Source organism: Durio zibethinus, chromosome 10 (genome assembly GCF_047325235.1).
Source record: "Durio zibethinus cultivar Kanyao isolate XHJ-2024 chromosome 10, ASM4732523v1, whole genome shotgun sequence".
NCBI classification, from domain to species: Eukaryota; Viridiplantae; Streptophyta; class Magnoliopsida; order Malvales; family Malvaceae; genus Durio; species Durio zibethinus.
In genome coordinates, this window is record NC_143171.1 from 9,269,830 (window position 1) to 9,281,277 (window position 11,448).

Genomic DNA, 11,448 nt, shown 5'->3' on the forward strand with positions numbered 1-11,448 from the left:
GGCGTCAGGCTAATACACGAATACAGGAAAAATAAGTGGTTTGATTTTTTTATTAAAAAATTTTAAAAAATAATATTTAAAATTTAAAGTTTTTTATATTATTTTTTAAAATATTATAAATCAATTAAATTAAATAAAACTTTCAAATGATTTGAATGTTGGGTATGTATTAATATGCAAATGTTAAAAAGGATATAAGATAAAAATATGGACAAATAAATCTTACAATTTAATTATGATTCAAATAGAAAAGTTTCATCCAATCCTTACTCCACTTTTTACAATCGAATTTTATAACTTTGATATTGTTTGTGTTGCTGGTCTCTTTTCCCTTACCTACTTAAATCTCGAAATGAAAAAAGTAGTTCTTGTTTCTTATTTGTTTAAATTTTTATTAAATTAATTTCTAGAAAAATGTATTTGAAAATTTTATTTTTATAAAATATATTTTTTATATTTTAATTAACAATATATTTAAAATAAATTAAAATTAAAACTGAAAAAGTTTAACCCTTAAAAATCAAACTAAAACATGATTTATGAGATAGAGGATAAATCAATTTCAATTAGACAGAAAATTCTTTTGGGAAATCTACGAAAAAAAGTATAAATTCTTGTTGATATTAATTTAGATTTTGTTAAGGTCGTAAAATTAAATCATATTAAAATAAATAAATAACAAAAAGACTCTTTTGACCATAGCGGCACCAGCATCATCCCTCTCCTTCTTCCCTTCTTCCCTTCTTCCCTTCTTCCTCCCTTGTTTCCTCTCTCTTTCTCTTTGGGAGCTTAATCATTTACCCTTTTTTGCTATTTATTTCACATCGTTTGTTTTCCTATGGAATTCTAGCTCTAAAACTCCTTCCTTTAACATCCTCTTCTTCTTCTTCTTCTTAGTTATCACCATGGGAACCTGTCTTTCCACCACGAAAGTCAGGGGCTCAAGCAGCAACGCCAACCACCACCGCAAAGAACAACAATCCTCCGCCACAGCAACAAAGACCAATGAGAAAAAAGAGTCTCAAAAACCAAATAATCAGCAGCAACAACAAGAACAGGTGAGGAATTCTCAGCCTCTGAAGATTAAAGGGAAACCGAGTTCGAGGAGACAAAGTGGGATCATCCCATGTGGCAAACGTACGGATTTTGGGTACCATAAGGATTTTGATAAGCGTTATACAATTGGGAAATTGTTAGGACATGGACAATTTGGTTACACCTACGTTGCCACAGACAAGGCAAATGGGGATCGAGTTGCCGTTAAGAAAATTGATAAAAATAAGGTATCTTTTAAATGTTTTTACAATCCTTTGCCTGATTGTTGTTCTGGGTTCTTGGGATTATTTTGATTCACCCTTTCCTTTTGGTTATATCCTTTCTGTCATATTCTAGGTGGGATTTTTTTTTGTCTGATAACTTAAAGGGTGGGATTTTTAGGGTTAATTGGATTGGAATTTTTGTATAATGGTGTGGGTGAGTGAATTTTGGCTTGTACTTTCGATTCCTTATTGATTTTTTTTATATACATATTAAATTGCTTTGTCTTAAGTATGGCAACATTTGGTAGGGGATCCGCTATAACCTCGTTGAGCTATGAAGATTTTGGTATCTCTTCTTCTTCGGCTTGACAATCTTATTACAGTTTTAAGATCGTGGTAAGGCAAACTTGCTTAATAGCAATTTGTGATTGCAAGTTTGCAGTAGTTGAATTTGGTTGTAATCATACTTGAAGCTTCAATGTGCAGCGGCAACCTATAATCTGCTAATTGTAGTTTGAACTGACTGTGAATTGGATAGAAGCATAGTTGGGATATTGAATAGGAGATGATGTAGTTCCACGAAATTTAACTATTCTAAGTTTAATAAGTTTGATCTCACTTTTGCTTTGCTTTCACGGTGGGTAATGCTTTGTTTTCTTTTCTTTTTTTTTTTTTTTCATCTCCAAGTGCCAATTTTATTCTGAAAAAAATGTTTCCTTTGAGCAAGAAAAATTTTCCAGTGTTGGCAATTCTCATTTCTTTATTGCCTGCTAAACTTTCTAGTTTGATACCAAATAGCTTGATTTCCTGAACCTAGTTTTCTAAATGAGGTTAGGTGAGTCAGAGACTTTTCATTCCTATCTCGTTGTGCAATATATATATTTCTGCCATTACCATAGAGGCATCGTGCAGGAGTTTTAAGTGTTTGGCTGATAAAACAATCTAGATGCAATAGATTCTTTTCTTTTCCATCTTGAAGTGGGACCTTTTCTTTTTCCTCATTTTCTTATTTTAAGTCCCTTTGGTTGGGTGCAGATGATTCTTTCAATTGCTGTTGAGGATGTCAAGCGAGAGGTCAAGATATTGGAAGCCTTGAAAGGTCATGAGAATGTGGTTCAGTTTTATAATGCATTTGAGGATAATTCGTATGTATACATTGTAATGGAGTAAGTCTTATAAATTTTGTCTTCTTTTCTGACTGTTCATTCATTTCTGATCTTCTCTTAACTGTGTCATTTCCTTTTTCTTGTCTTTTGATGTTCAGTTTTGAACAAAATAGTTTTTTTCCATTGGCTGTGGCCTCGGCCTGCATTTATATGCTTTCATATCAATCCTTCCATATCTTGACTCTGTTACGTGTTGGCTTTTTCTGATGCTAGGTTATGTGAGGGTGGAGAATTGCTAGACCGGATTTTGGCCAAGTAAGGATGCTTAGTTAATTAATTTTTGGGATGCTGTTACTGCTAGATAATGCGTATTTATTTTCCAAATATAGTAGCTAGTACTTTCTTTCTGTTAATGTCCCTGATAGTGTCACAACCATTAGTAACTTATGTGTGCCATTTTCTATCAGAAAGGACAGCCGCTATAGTGAAAAAGATGCAGCAGTAGTTGTACGGCAGATGCTCAAAGTTGCTGCTGAGTGTCATTTGCGGGGCTTGGTGCACCGTGACATGAAACCTGAGGTATGCTGAACTACATTAACATGGTTTTCTTGTCAACTTCCTCTTTAGGAAGTCATGCCGCTTACTTATGGTTCCCTTATTGTTTCTTGCCTGTAGAATTTCCTTTTTAAGTCAACCAGAGAGGACTCACCTCTGAAAGCTACAGATTTTGGTTTGTCAGACTTTATCAAACCTGGTGAGTGGCAGTTGCTTCATGTTGAGATCTTGTCATTGCTCATGAAACAACTATGTTTTTTAAAATTACTGGGATCCATTAATTCATCTATTGTGTATTTTGATTTTTCCAATTCTTGTGTTATACTTACTCTCTCTTCAACTTGCTATTGTTTTAATCCTCATGCCACAATCATCCAAGCCATATAATCCTAAACTGTGACTAAATGCAGGGAAGAGGTTTCCAGATATTGTTGGGAGTGCCTACTATGTTGCTCCTGAAGTATTAAAAAGAAGGTCAGGGCCTGAATCAGATGTGTGGAGTATTGGTGTAATTACTTACATTTTGCTCTGTGGGAAGCGACCCTTTTGGGATAAGACTGAGGATGGTATATTTAAGGAGGTGTAGTACATTTTTTTTATTGCTTTTTAAGGGTTTCATCATTGTATTTTATTATTATCAGATGTAGACTATGCTTGTTTCTGCACCATGCCCATTTCACATGAACTGATGACCATACTTGTGGAAGGCATTGCACTTCATTTAATCCTTTATGCTCTAGTTATGTATATGTCCCTGAGGGAAAAATGTGGAAATTTTGTTCACCTTCTGAGTTACTTTAGCTGTCTTTTATTTTTCCTTAATAATCATGCTGTTTCATATGAAATTCACTTATCAACGTGTGTCTAAGATTTGTTTTATTTATTTATTTAAAAATACATTTATTTTCTGGAGAATTCATATGCCACTGTCTATAACTTCAGGTTTTGAAAAACAAGCCTGATTTTCGTCGTAAACCATGGCCAACAATTAGCAATGGTGCTAAAGACTTTGTGAAGAAGTTATTGGTGAAGGATCCTTGTGCTAGACTGACAGCTGCTCAGGCCCTATGTATGTGTTTACATCATCTCTTAGTAAATTATTGCTTTTTTCCTTGCTCTAATGAAGTGTATATCACATATCAAGTTTGCTATTAGCTACTAAAGTAAATCTTCTATTGTGTTATCATTTGATTCTCTTATTATTTCTAGAATATCTGATTGGTTTCCACTTATCCAGCACATCCATGGGTTAGAGAAGGAGGAAATGCATCTGATATACCTGTTGATATATCTGTTTTGAACAACCTGCGGCAATTTGTGAAGTATAGTCGATTGAAGCAGTTTGCTCTGAGGGTAACATAGTTTCTCTTCCTCTCGAAACATTAGTGGATTATTTTATGGGCATAATAGGCTACTGGTCCCTCCTTTCATCGTTCATCTCTTTATATATAATTATTAATTTGTAGGCATTGGCTAGCACACTTAATGAAGAGGAGATAGCTGATCTCCGCGATCAGTTTGATGCAATTGATGTGGATAAGAATGGTTCTATTAGTCTTGAAGAGATGAGACAGGTAAACATTTCTATCATACATGACATCTATTAGATTGCCCAGAGCTTCTTTGTTTTTGCCCTTATAAGGATGGTTTCAGTGCAGGCCCTTGCTAAAGATCTTCCTTGGAGGCTGAAGGAATCACGTGTCCTTGAGATTCTTCAAGCGGTGAGTAGAGGTTTCCTGTTCTTCATCTGGAGGTTATTCTTTTTTTATTTTTTTCTTTGCACTATCTCTTGTAAAGAGTATTTCCTTTAGGTGGTTTTGATTGTTGTGGAGTTTTTTATTTCCTTTGATCTCAGATTGATAGCAACACAGATGGGCTTGTTGATTTCACTGAGTTTGTTGCGGCAGCTCTACATGTGAATCAAATGGAAGAACATGATTCTGATAAATGGCAGCTTCGGTCACAGGCTGCTTTTGAGAAATTTGATGTAGATAGAGATGGGTTTATAACTCCCGAGGAACTTAGAATGGTAAATATTATTTTTTTGGTGTTGATCTTTTTTCTTCTGAAAAGAAACAAAAAAGGGAAACGAGGGTGTAACTCTGAGAGATTAGGTGAACAATAGGTCTGATATTTTAATATATGCAAAGTTGAATTCATGTGTTTGGGGTGTCCTGGTGACCCAAGAAGCCAATGTTAATGTTAGTGAAAGTGTTTTTTTCTATCTTAAATTTTTATGCAGAATGTTTCTAGCCTAATAATTTTGTTCCCTTATTCACATTGTGCAATTATTTTGTAGCACACGGGCTTAAGAGGTTCCATTGACCCTTTGCTTGAGGAGGCTGACATCGATAAAGATGGAAAAATAAGCCTTTCTGAATTTCGCCGACTTTTACGAACTGCAAGCATTGGTTCACGGAATGCACCTAGTCCATCTGGTCAGCGGAATACTCAGAAGTTATAGGTTAGAATTGAAAATTTGAGGGTTGATGAGCGGAGATAAAAAGAGAGCCAGGAAATTGGAGCATTTTTCTCAATTTGGTGCTTGTTTGGTATCTGTACTGGATTCTGGATTCCAAGCATGTGTCCATCTACCTGTCTCCAGCATTCTAGGGACCCTTTTTGATTGAGTTTTGTTTGATGACATCTGCTTTGGGGAATTCACTGCTGAGAGGTCTTGGATATAAGAGTTTATGTTGGCTGTGGTAGTGAGATAGCTCCAGGTATATGATCAATCTGTGTACATTTCTTTGGTTGGGTATTTCTTGTTTGTACCCTCCAAATTTGTAATATGTGACTATAAATAATTTATCAATGAAAATATGGTGCATCTGAATTTATTTACATGTTTGTAGACTTTGAATCTTGTTAATCTTCTGTGCCGAACTACTACTTATCGTCACTGTCATCTGAATCTGAGGATCTTAAGTCCAACAGAAATGTAATAGATCCATAGTTTTAATGGTGAAATGGTTGTGTAAAAAACATCTCGTCATAAATTTTTCTAGGTTTATTTTGCATCAATGAATCTAAAGTAGGTTGGTTGGCTCAATTTTTTTTGTTATCAAAACGGTGTTCATGGCCGGAAGCATATGCTTGGTACAGCAAAATTGGGCATCCCTGCAGGAGTTGGCACACTCTGTCTTTCCAGCAACAGCATCTTTATCTTGTCAAATGGTACCAAATTTTAACTGTGCCAGCTCCTCTTAGCGATCCAACCAACAACCCTGCAACCTTGAATGTCCAACGGTGGATTTTACTTTCGGGGAAATTCACGTGGGCAGGGGTCTCTTTCTATAGTAGGTGTGAATGTCCACTTCATGTGGGCTTCCCGGTTGAGAAATGAGGCTTAACTTGACTGCTTCAGTTATTACAGCTAAATGCAAGTGGGAAGAGCACTTACTTGTTGCTTCGGATGCAACTGGTCCTCATCCAATAGAAGCAAAGAAAAGGAAAGATTGGTAAATTATGACTGCTAACGGGGAAGTCCACAGTCAACTTGTCGCATGTTGGAGGTTTTGGAGCCCGCTTGGCTAGTCATTTTACTGCAATAATTGCAGTAGAAAACGCTGGACTTTTTGAAAGCTGAGAAGTCCATCAGCGGGTCTATGTGGCTTGCAGAGTTGGGGCTGGGGTCATTCATCAACAATGACAGGTGGGCCTTCCATGGCTAAAGTCTTCTTCGACCGTTTACTTTCCAAGAGAACTTGGCGAAGGGAACCCCCGTTTCAAACTAAAAGAAAACTGGGAATGCTTTTGTACGTAACACTGACAGTGACAGATAATGTTGAAGCCTACAGTATAGTTAAATGGGCATATCTGGTAGACAACTGGGAATGCTTCCAATTTACCGCTAGAATTGAGAAGCATCTGCTTGGATTTCAAAGTATTTTTAATCTCTTTTGCTATGAACTTGCCCTTTATCATAAAGACAAATCGGTCCTGTCATCTTCTCCAATGAATTTTAAGTACAACCATTACATCTAAACATGGATCTTGTAGCATCATCAAATTTACCACCATTGACAACAGTTCCTCATGACCAGAACAAAAACGAAAAGCTCCTTCTAGATGATATTAAACAAAATATCCAGATCACTAGATGATCAGTTTTAAATGAACATGACATAATGCTACTGAATGTTAAGTGGTATTAACGACACAGAATTTACAATGCACATACACCAAGGCTTGAAGAGCTAGCATTCACCATACTTGTATCCTACTGTGTTTGCTTGCATTTCCTTTCTCCTGCAGACAAATCCCGCATATGCCATTCAGTCATATTTAGTTTTCGGCATCCCAGATATCATTTAGAATGAAAAATTTTACCTGGTTTGTTTTGTTGATGAGCCAGGCATCTTCAGTTCAAGTTAGGCCGAACCTGTTCCTATGGACCTGTCGGGATTTAACTAAATTTACCAAAAAAACAGAGATTTCAAGTGGTTCGTAGACCACCGTAACTCTCGTAGGATCCGTTGACTTAATTTCATTAGCTGCAAATGTCGTATCTGATTTACTAGCCAAAGCCCAAAATCCTATCTGGGCTAGAGGCCTCTCAATAGATCCCCATAACAGATTGAAACCATGTCGTTTCTCAATTGGCCATCTGCTCTTTTTCCTCTTCTCATCGGCGAAATCCAGAAAAAGAAAAGAAAAGAAAAGAAACAAAAGGAAATTATAATATGAAGAAATGAAGATAGTGACTTACAACGTAAATGGATTGAGGCAAAGAATCTCACAGTTCGGTTCTCTCCTCAAATTACTCAATTCTTTCGATGCTGATATTATCTGCATCCAGGTCCCAATTTTCCCTTCTTTTTTTTTAATATATATTTAATTCCATTATTTTATTTTTCCTAATGTTTTTGGGTCGAACTAGGAGACGAAATTGAGAAGGCAAGAATTAACGGCGGATTTTTCAATAGCCGATGGCTATGAATCCTTCTTCTCCTGCACTCGCACCTCCGATAAAGGCCGAACTGGATATTCCGGTAAGCTGTTTGATTATATACCTCAATGAGAAAAAAATTTTCTTTTTCTTTTCTTTTTTTTCATTTTTCATTTATTTTAATTATATTTACAGGTGTGGCTACATTTTGTCGTGTTAAGTCAGCGTTCTCGAGCGTAGAAGTGGCATTGCCGCTTGCGGCAGAGGAAGGGTTCACTGGCCTTTTAGGATGTTCTAGAAAAGACGAAACGGCTTCAGTAGCTGAAGGGCTTGAAGAGTTTTCAAGAGAGGAGCTTCTCAAGGTTGACAGTGAGGGACGGTGCATTATCACGGATCATGGTCATTTTGGTTAGTTTAATATAAGAAAATTGATTGGATTAGTTCATTTTAAGAAGATCCAATTATCTTAACTTGCTTAATTGTATTGGTTAGTTCTTTTCAACTTGTATGGACCCCGAGCAGAAAGTGATGATGCAGAGAGAATTCAATTCAAACTCAATTTCTTCAAGATATTAGAGGTAATTTGTTTCGATAAGAAAGTTTTGCTTGTAAGATGTAAAATTGGTGCAATGCGGGTTAAAACTGCTCGTCTTTGTTGTAGAAAAGATGGGAGTCTCTGTTGCGTCGAGGAAGGAGGATTTTTGTTGTCGGTGACCTCAACATTGCTCCTTGTGCTATTGATCGTTGTGATGCAGGACCAGATTTTGAGAATAACGAGTAAGCTTCTGGCTGGTTTTTGCAACTTATCTGAGTCTACCGTTGTTGTCAGCTCTATAGTTAGTATTATGGGTCAAAGCTGTTTTTCTTTGAAAGTAATTAATTCAGTTTAAAATTCATTGTAGGTTCAGGACATGGTTTAGATCCATGCTAGTGGAATCTGGAGGTCATTTCTTTGATGTTTTCAGGGCAAAAAATCCAAACAGGTTTAAACTTTCTGCTTATGACATTGATTTCATTATAGTTGATTAGTTTATCTCCTATTATTGGAGTTTCTGCCTGCTTTTCATCATTATTAACTGATAAGCATTAATTCAGTCTTTGAAGATTTCTCAACATGAAGGCTTTTATTGTTTTATGGTTCTGATTATTTACTTGTTTTTAATCTTTAACTTCTTTGCAGAAGAGACGCATTTACATGCTGGCCATCAAATACTGGTGCCGAACAATTCAATTATGGGACAAGAATTGATCATATTCTCTGTGCTGGGTCTTGCTTACATGAGGAGCATGACATAGAAGGACATAATTTGATAGCCTGCCATGTAAAGGAGTGCAACATCTTGACAGAATACAAGCGGTGGAAACCTGGAAATGCACCAAGGTAAAATTAGATACAACATCCAACAATGTAGTTGAATTGAGTAATGACACGATACTTAACTAGTACTTTCAGCTCATTTAAATTTGAAAAATTGATATCCCACTTTAGATAACTCGGTGTTCATCCTGATTATCAAACATCTAAGTATTGATGGTTATGCTCATAATTTTGAAAAATTCACAGTAGTATCATGTTATTCTACATACAATCTAATATAATGTGAATACATAGATAATTCCGTTCACATACTTTCCTGTCTTGCCTCATGTAGGTGGAAAGGAGGGTGGAACATTAAATTAGAAGGTTCAGACCATGCTCCTGTTTATACAAGCTTAGTGAAAATCCCTGATGTCTCACACCATAGCACTCCATCTTTAGCTGCCAGATATTTGCCAAGTATTCATGGTCTACAGCAAACTCTTGGTATGAGATTCATTTCCTGTTTTTGGATGTTAGTCTCATTTAAAATTTAGCATATATGTCTTATAGAATCATTTTGCAGCATTTTAAATTTTTAAAGATTGTCTTTTTTTACTTTTGTTTTGGATAGTGTCAGTTTTAATGAGAAGGCAAGCTGCTAAACAAGTCAAATGTCATATAGTATCAAGTTCATTTTCTGATGAAAGTATCATCTCAGGAGATTGTAGTCATAGTGTCAAAAGGCCGATCACTAATTGCAATGTACCAGGAACCAATATATCCTGCTGTTCTTTGGACCAGGACTCTGAAAATACCATCCTAAAAAATGATCATTCTGAAGATCTTACCGAGGAGGCTGCTTGTAACACTACAATTGCATTCAACAGGGGGTACGTCAGTTCAATGCCTAACCAAGAAACCAAGAAAAGAGCAAGAAAGAGTAAACAGCTTTCCTTGAGATCATTTTTCCAGAAAAATTCAAACCTAGATAATGGTGTTGACAGTTCTGCTACTGATGTTTCTGGTAACCAGACTGGTGTCCTCGATTCTAACAGTCAGTCCCCGGAAGCTCCTGTGATGGATGATCATGGAGGCAGTCCAACACGGAGTGACATGAATGGGATTGTGTCCTCACAGGGTCAAGGAGTACAAGAAGGCAGTCGTTATTTGGAGAAAGAGAAGAATAACATTGCTTTACTGGAGTGGCAAAGGATACAACTACATATGCAGAATAGCATACCTCTTTGCAAGGGACATAGAGAACCTTGTGTTTCTCGAGTGGTGAAGAAACCAGGTCCTACTTTTGGTCATAGATTCTATGTGTGTGCTCGAGCTGAGGTATGCCTTTTTCATCTGTTCAGTAACCAGTCTGGTATTTAACAAGCGGTTTACATTAGGAAAGGTGCAAGATAAATGAAATAATTGGAGTTGTTTTTTGGCATCTTACAGGGTCCTTCTTCTAACCCTGAAGCAAATTGTGGATACTTCAGATGGGCGTCAATGAAATCTCGGCCAAAATGATGGTGATCCTTCATCTCAAGTTTGACTAAAGGATGTACAAATGTACTTGTCCGTCCCCTGCCTGACCTGCTCCTCAATACCGCGTTATACGGCTCATTTTGTAAATTACCTTATCCTGTTCAGCCTCCTCCCATGCTAGAGAGTAAAATCTTTATTCATCCAAATGCAAAGTCATCTAACAAATGGTCTTCCGAAGCCAGTATGTATGACACCTATTGAGGATGCTGAACGTCAGTTCATCTTGATTCATCACATGAATCAATTTTTGTGCGGTAGTATAACACTGCACTCGTTGATGATATCAGGCATCATATGATCAGATTTCTGTGATCTGTTTCTTCTTTGTAAGTTGAATGGTGCATTATATATGAAACAAAGAGGAGAATTTTTCTTCATTAATCAGTCATCTTTGTTATTCTCTCAGCTTTGAATTAAAACTTCAAAGTGCTTGATTCCTTAAACCTACTCCAAAAGGCCTTACTAGATGGAGATGGGAATGATATGGATATAGAAAAACGATTCAGTGCTTAATTTTAGATCAAGAGACACTGACTATTCGGTCCAAAAAATCCAAGATCCAGTTAAACCAATCATCAGACAAACAGAGTGAGGCTTCTTTACTTGGAAAGCCAGATGTGAACATCTAAGACAATCAAATGTAGTAAAAAGAACCAAAGAAAATATCATTTGATGGTAACTTTATAATTATAAGGAGAATTCAAATGGCCGCGTCTGAATCCTAGTTGAGCTGTTTTTGCTGTTTCCAGGAAACAGCCAAGGTCAAATTTACCATATAGGGGAATAACAATTTCGAAA

At 36.4% G+C, this 11,448-nt stretch overlaps 2 protein-coding genes across 4 annotated transcripts; both read left to right on the forward strand.

Annotated features, from left to right (window-relative positions):
• Positions 1–637: 637 nt before the first annotated feature.
• LOC111293485 (calcium-dependent protein kinase 28-like) lies at positions 638–5,764 on the forward strand. Its single transcript, XM_022886227.2, has 12 exons — positions 638–1,283; positions 2,295–2,425; positions 2,639–2,680; positions 2,833–2,944; positions 3,041–3,119; positions 3,331–3,500; positions 3,863–3,989; positions 4,158–4,273; positions 4,387–4,494; positions 4,579–4,641; positions 4,776–4,949; positions 5,220–5,764. Exons 1-12 carry the CDS (start codon positions 906–908, stop codon positions 5,382–5,384), a joined length of 1,665 nt encoding a protein of 554 aa, XP_022741962.2. The 5' UTR covers positions 638–905; the 3' UTR covers positions 5,385–5,764.
• A 1,758-nt stretch (positions 5,765–7,522) lies between these two features.
• On the forward strand, positions 7,523–11,031 carry LOC111293483 (endonuclease/exonuclease/phosphatase family protein). Of its 3 annotated transcripts, none has more exons than XM_022886225.2 (10): positions 7,523–7,721; positions 7,803–7,914; positions 8,007–8,219; positions 8,304–8,389; positions 8,473–8,588; positions 8,714–8,794; positions 8,992–9,192; positions 9,464–9,615; positions 9,830–10,449; positions 10,561–10,765. In XM_022886225.2, exons 1-10 carry the CDS (start codon positions 7,614–7,616, stop codon positions 10,630–10,632), a joined length of 1,761 nt encoding a protein of 586 aa, XP_022741960.2. In that variant the 5' UTR covers positions 7,523–7,613; the 3' UTR covers positions 10,633–10,765. The 3 variants fall into 3 exon arrangements, with proteins under 3 accessions (XP_022741960.2, XP_022741961.2, XP_022741957.2); XM_022886226.2 differs by having other exon boundaries at positions 9,881–10,449; XM_022886222.2 differs by having other exon boundaries at positions 7,524–7,721; positions 9,743–10,449; positions 10,561–11,031.
• The last annotated feature ends 417 nt before the right edge of the window (positions 11,032–11,448 follow it).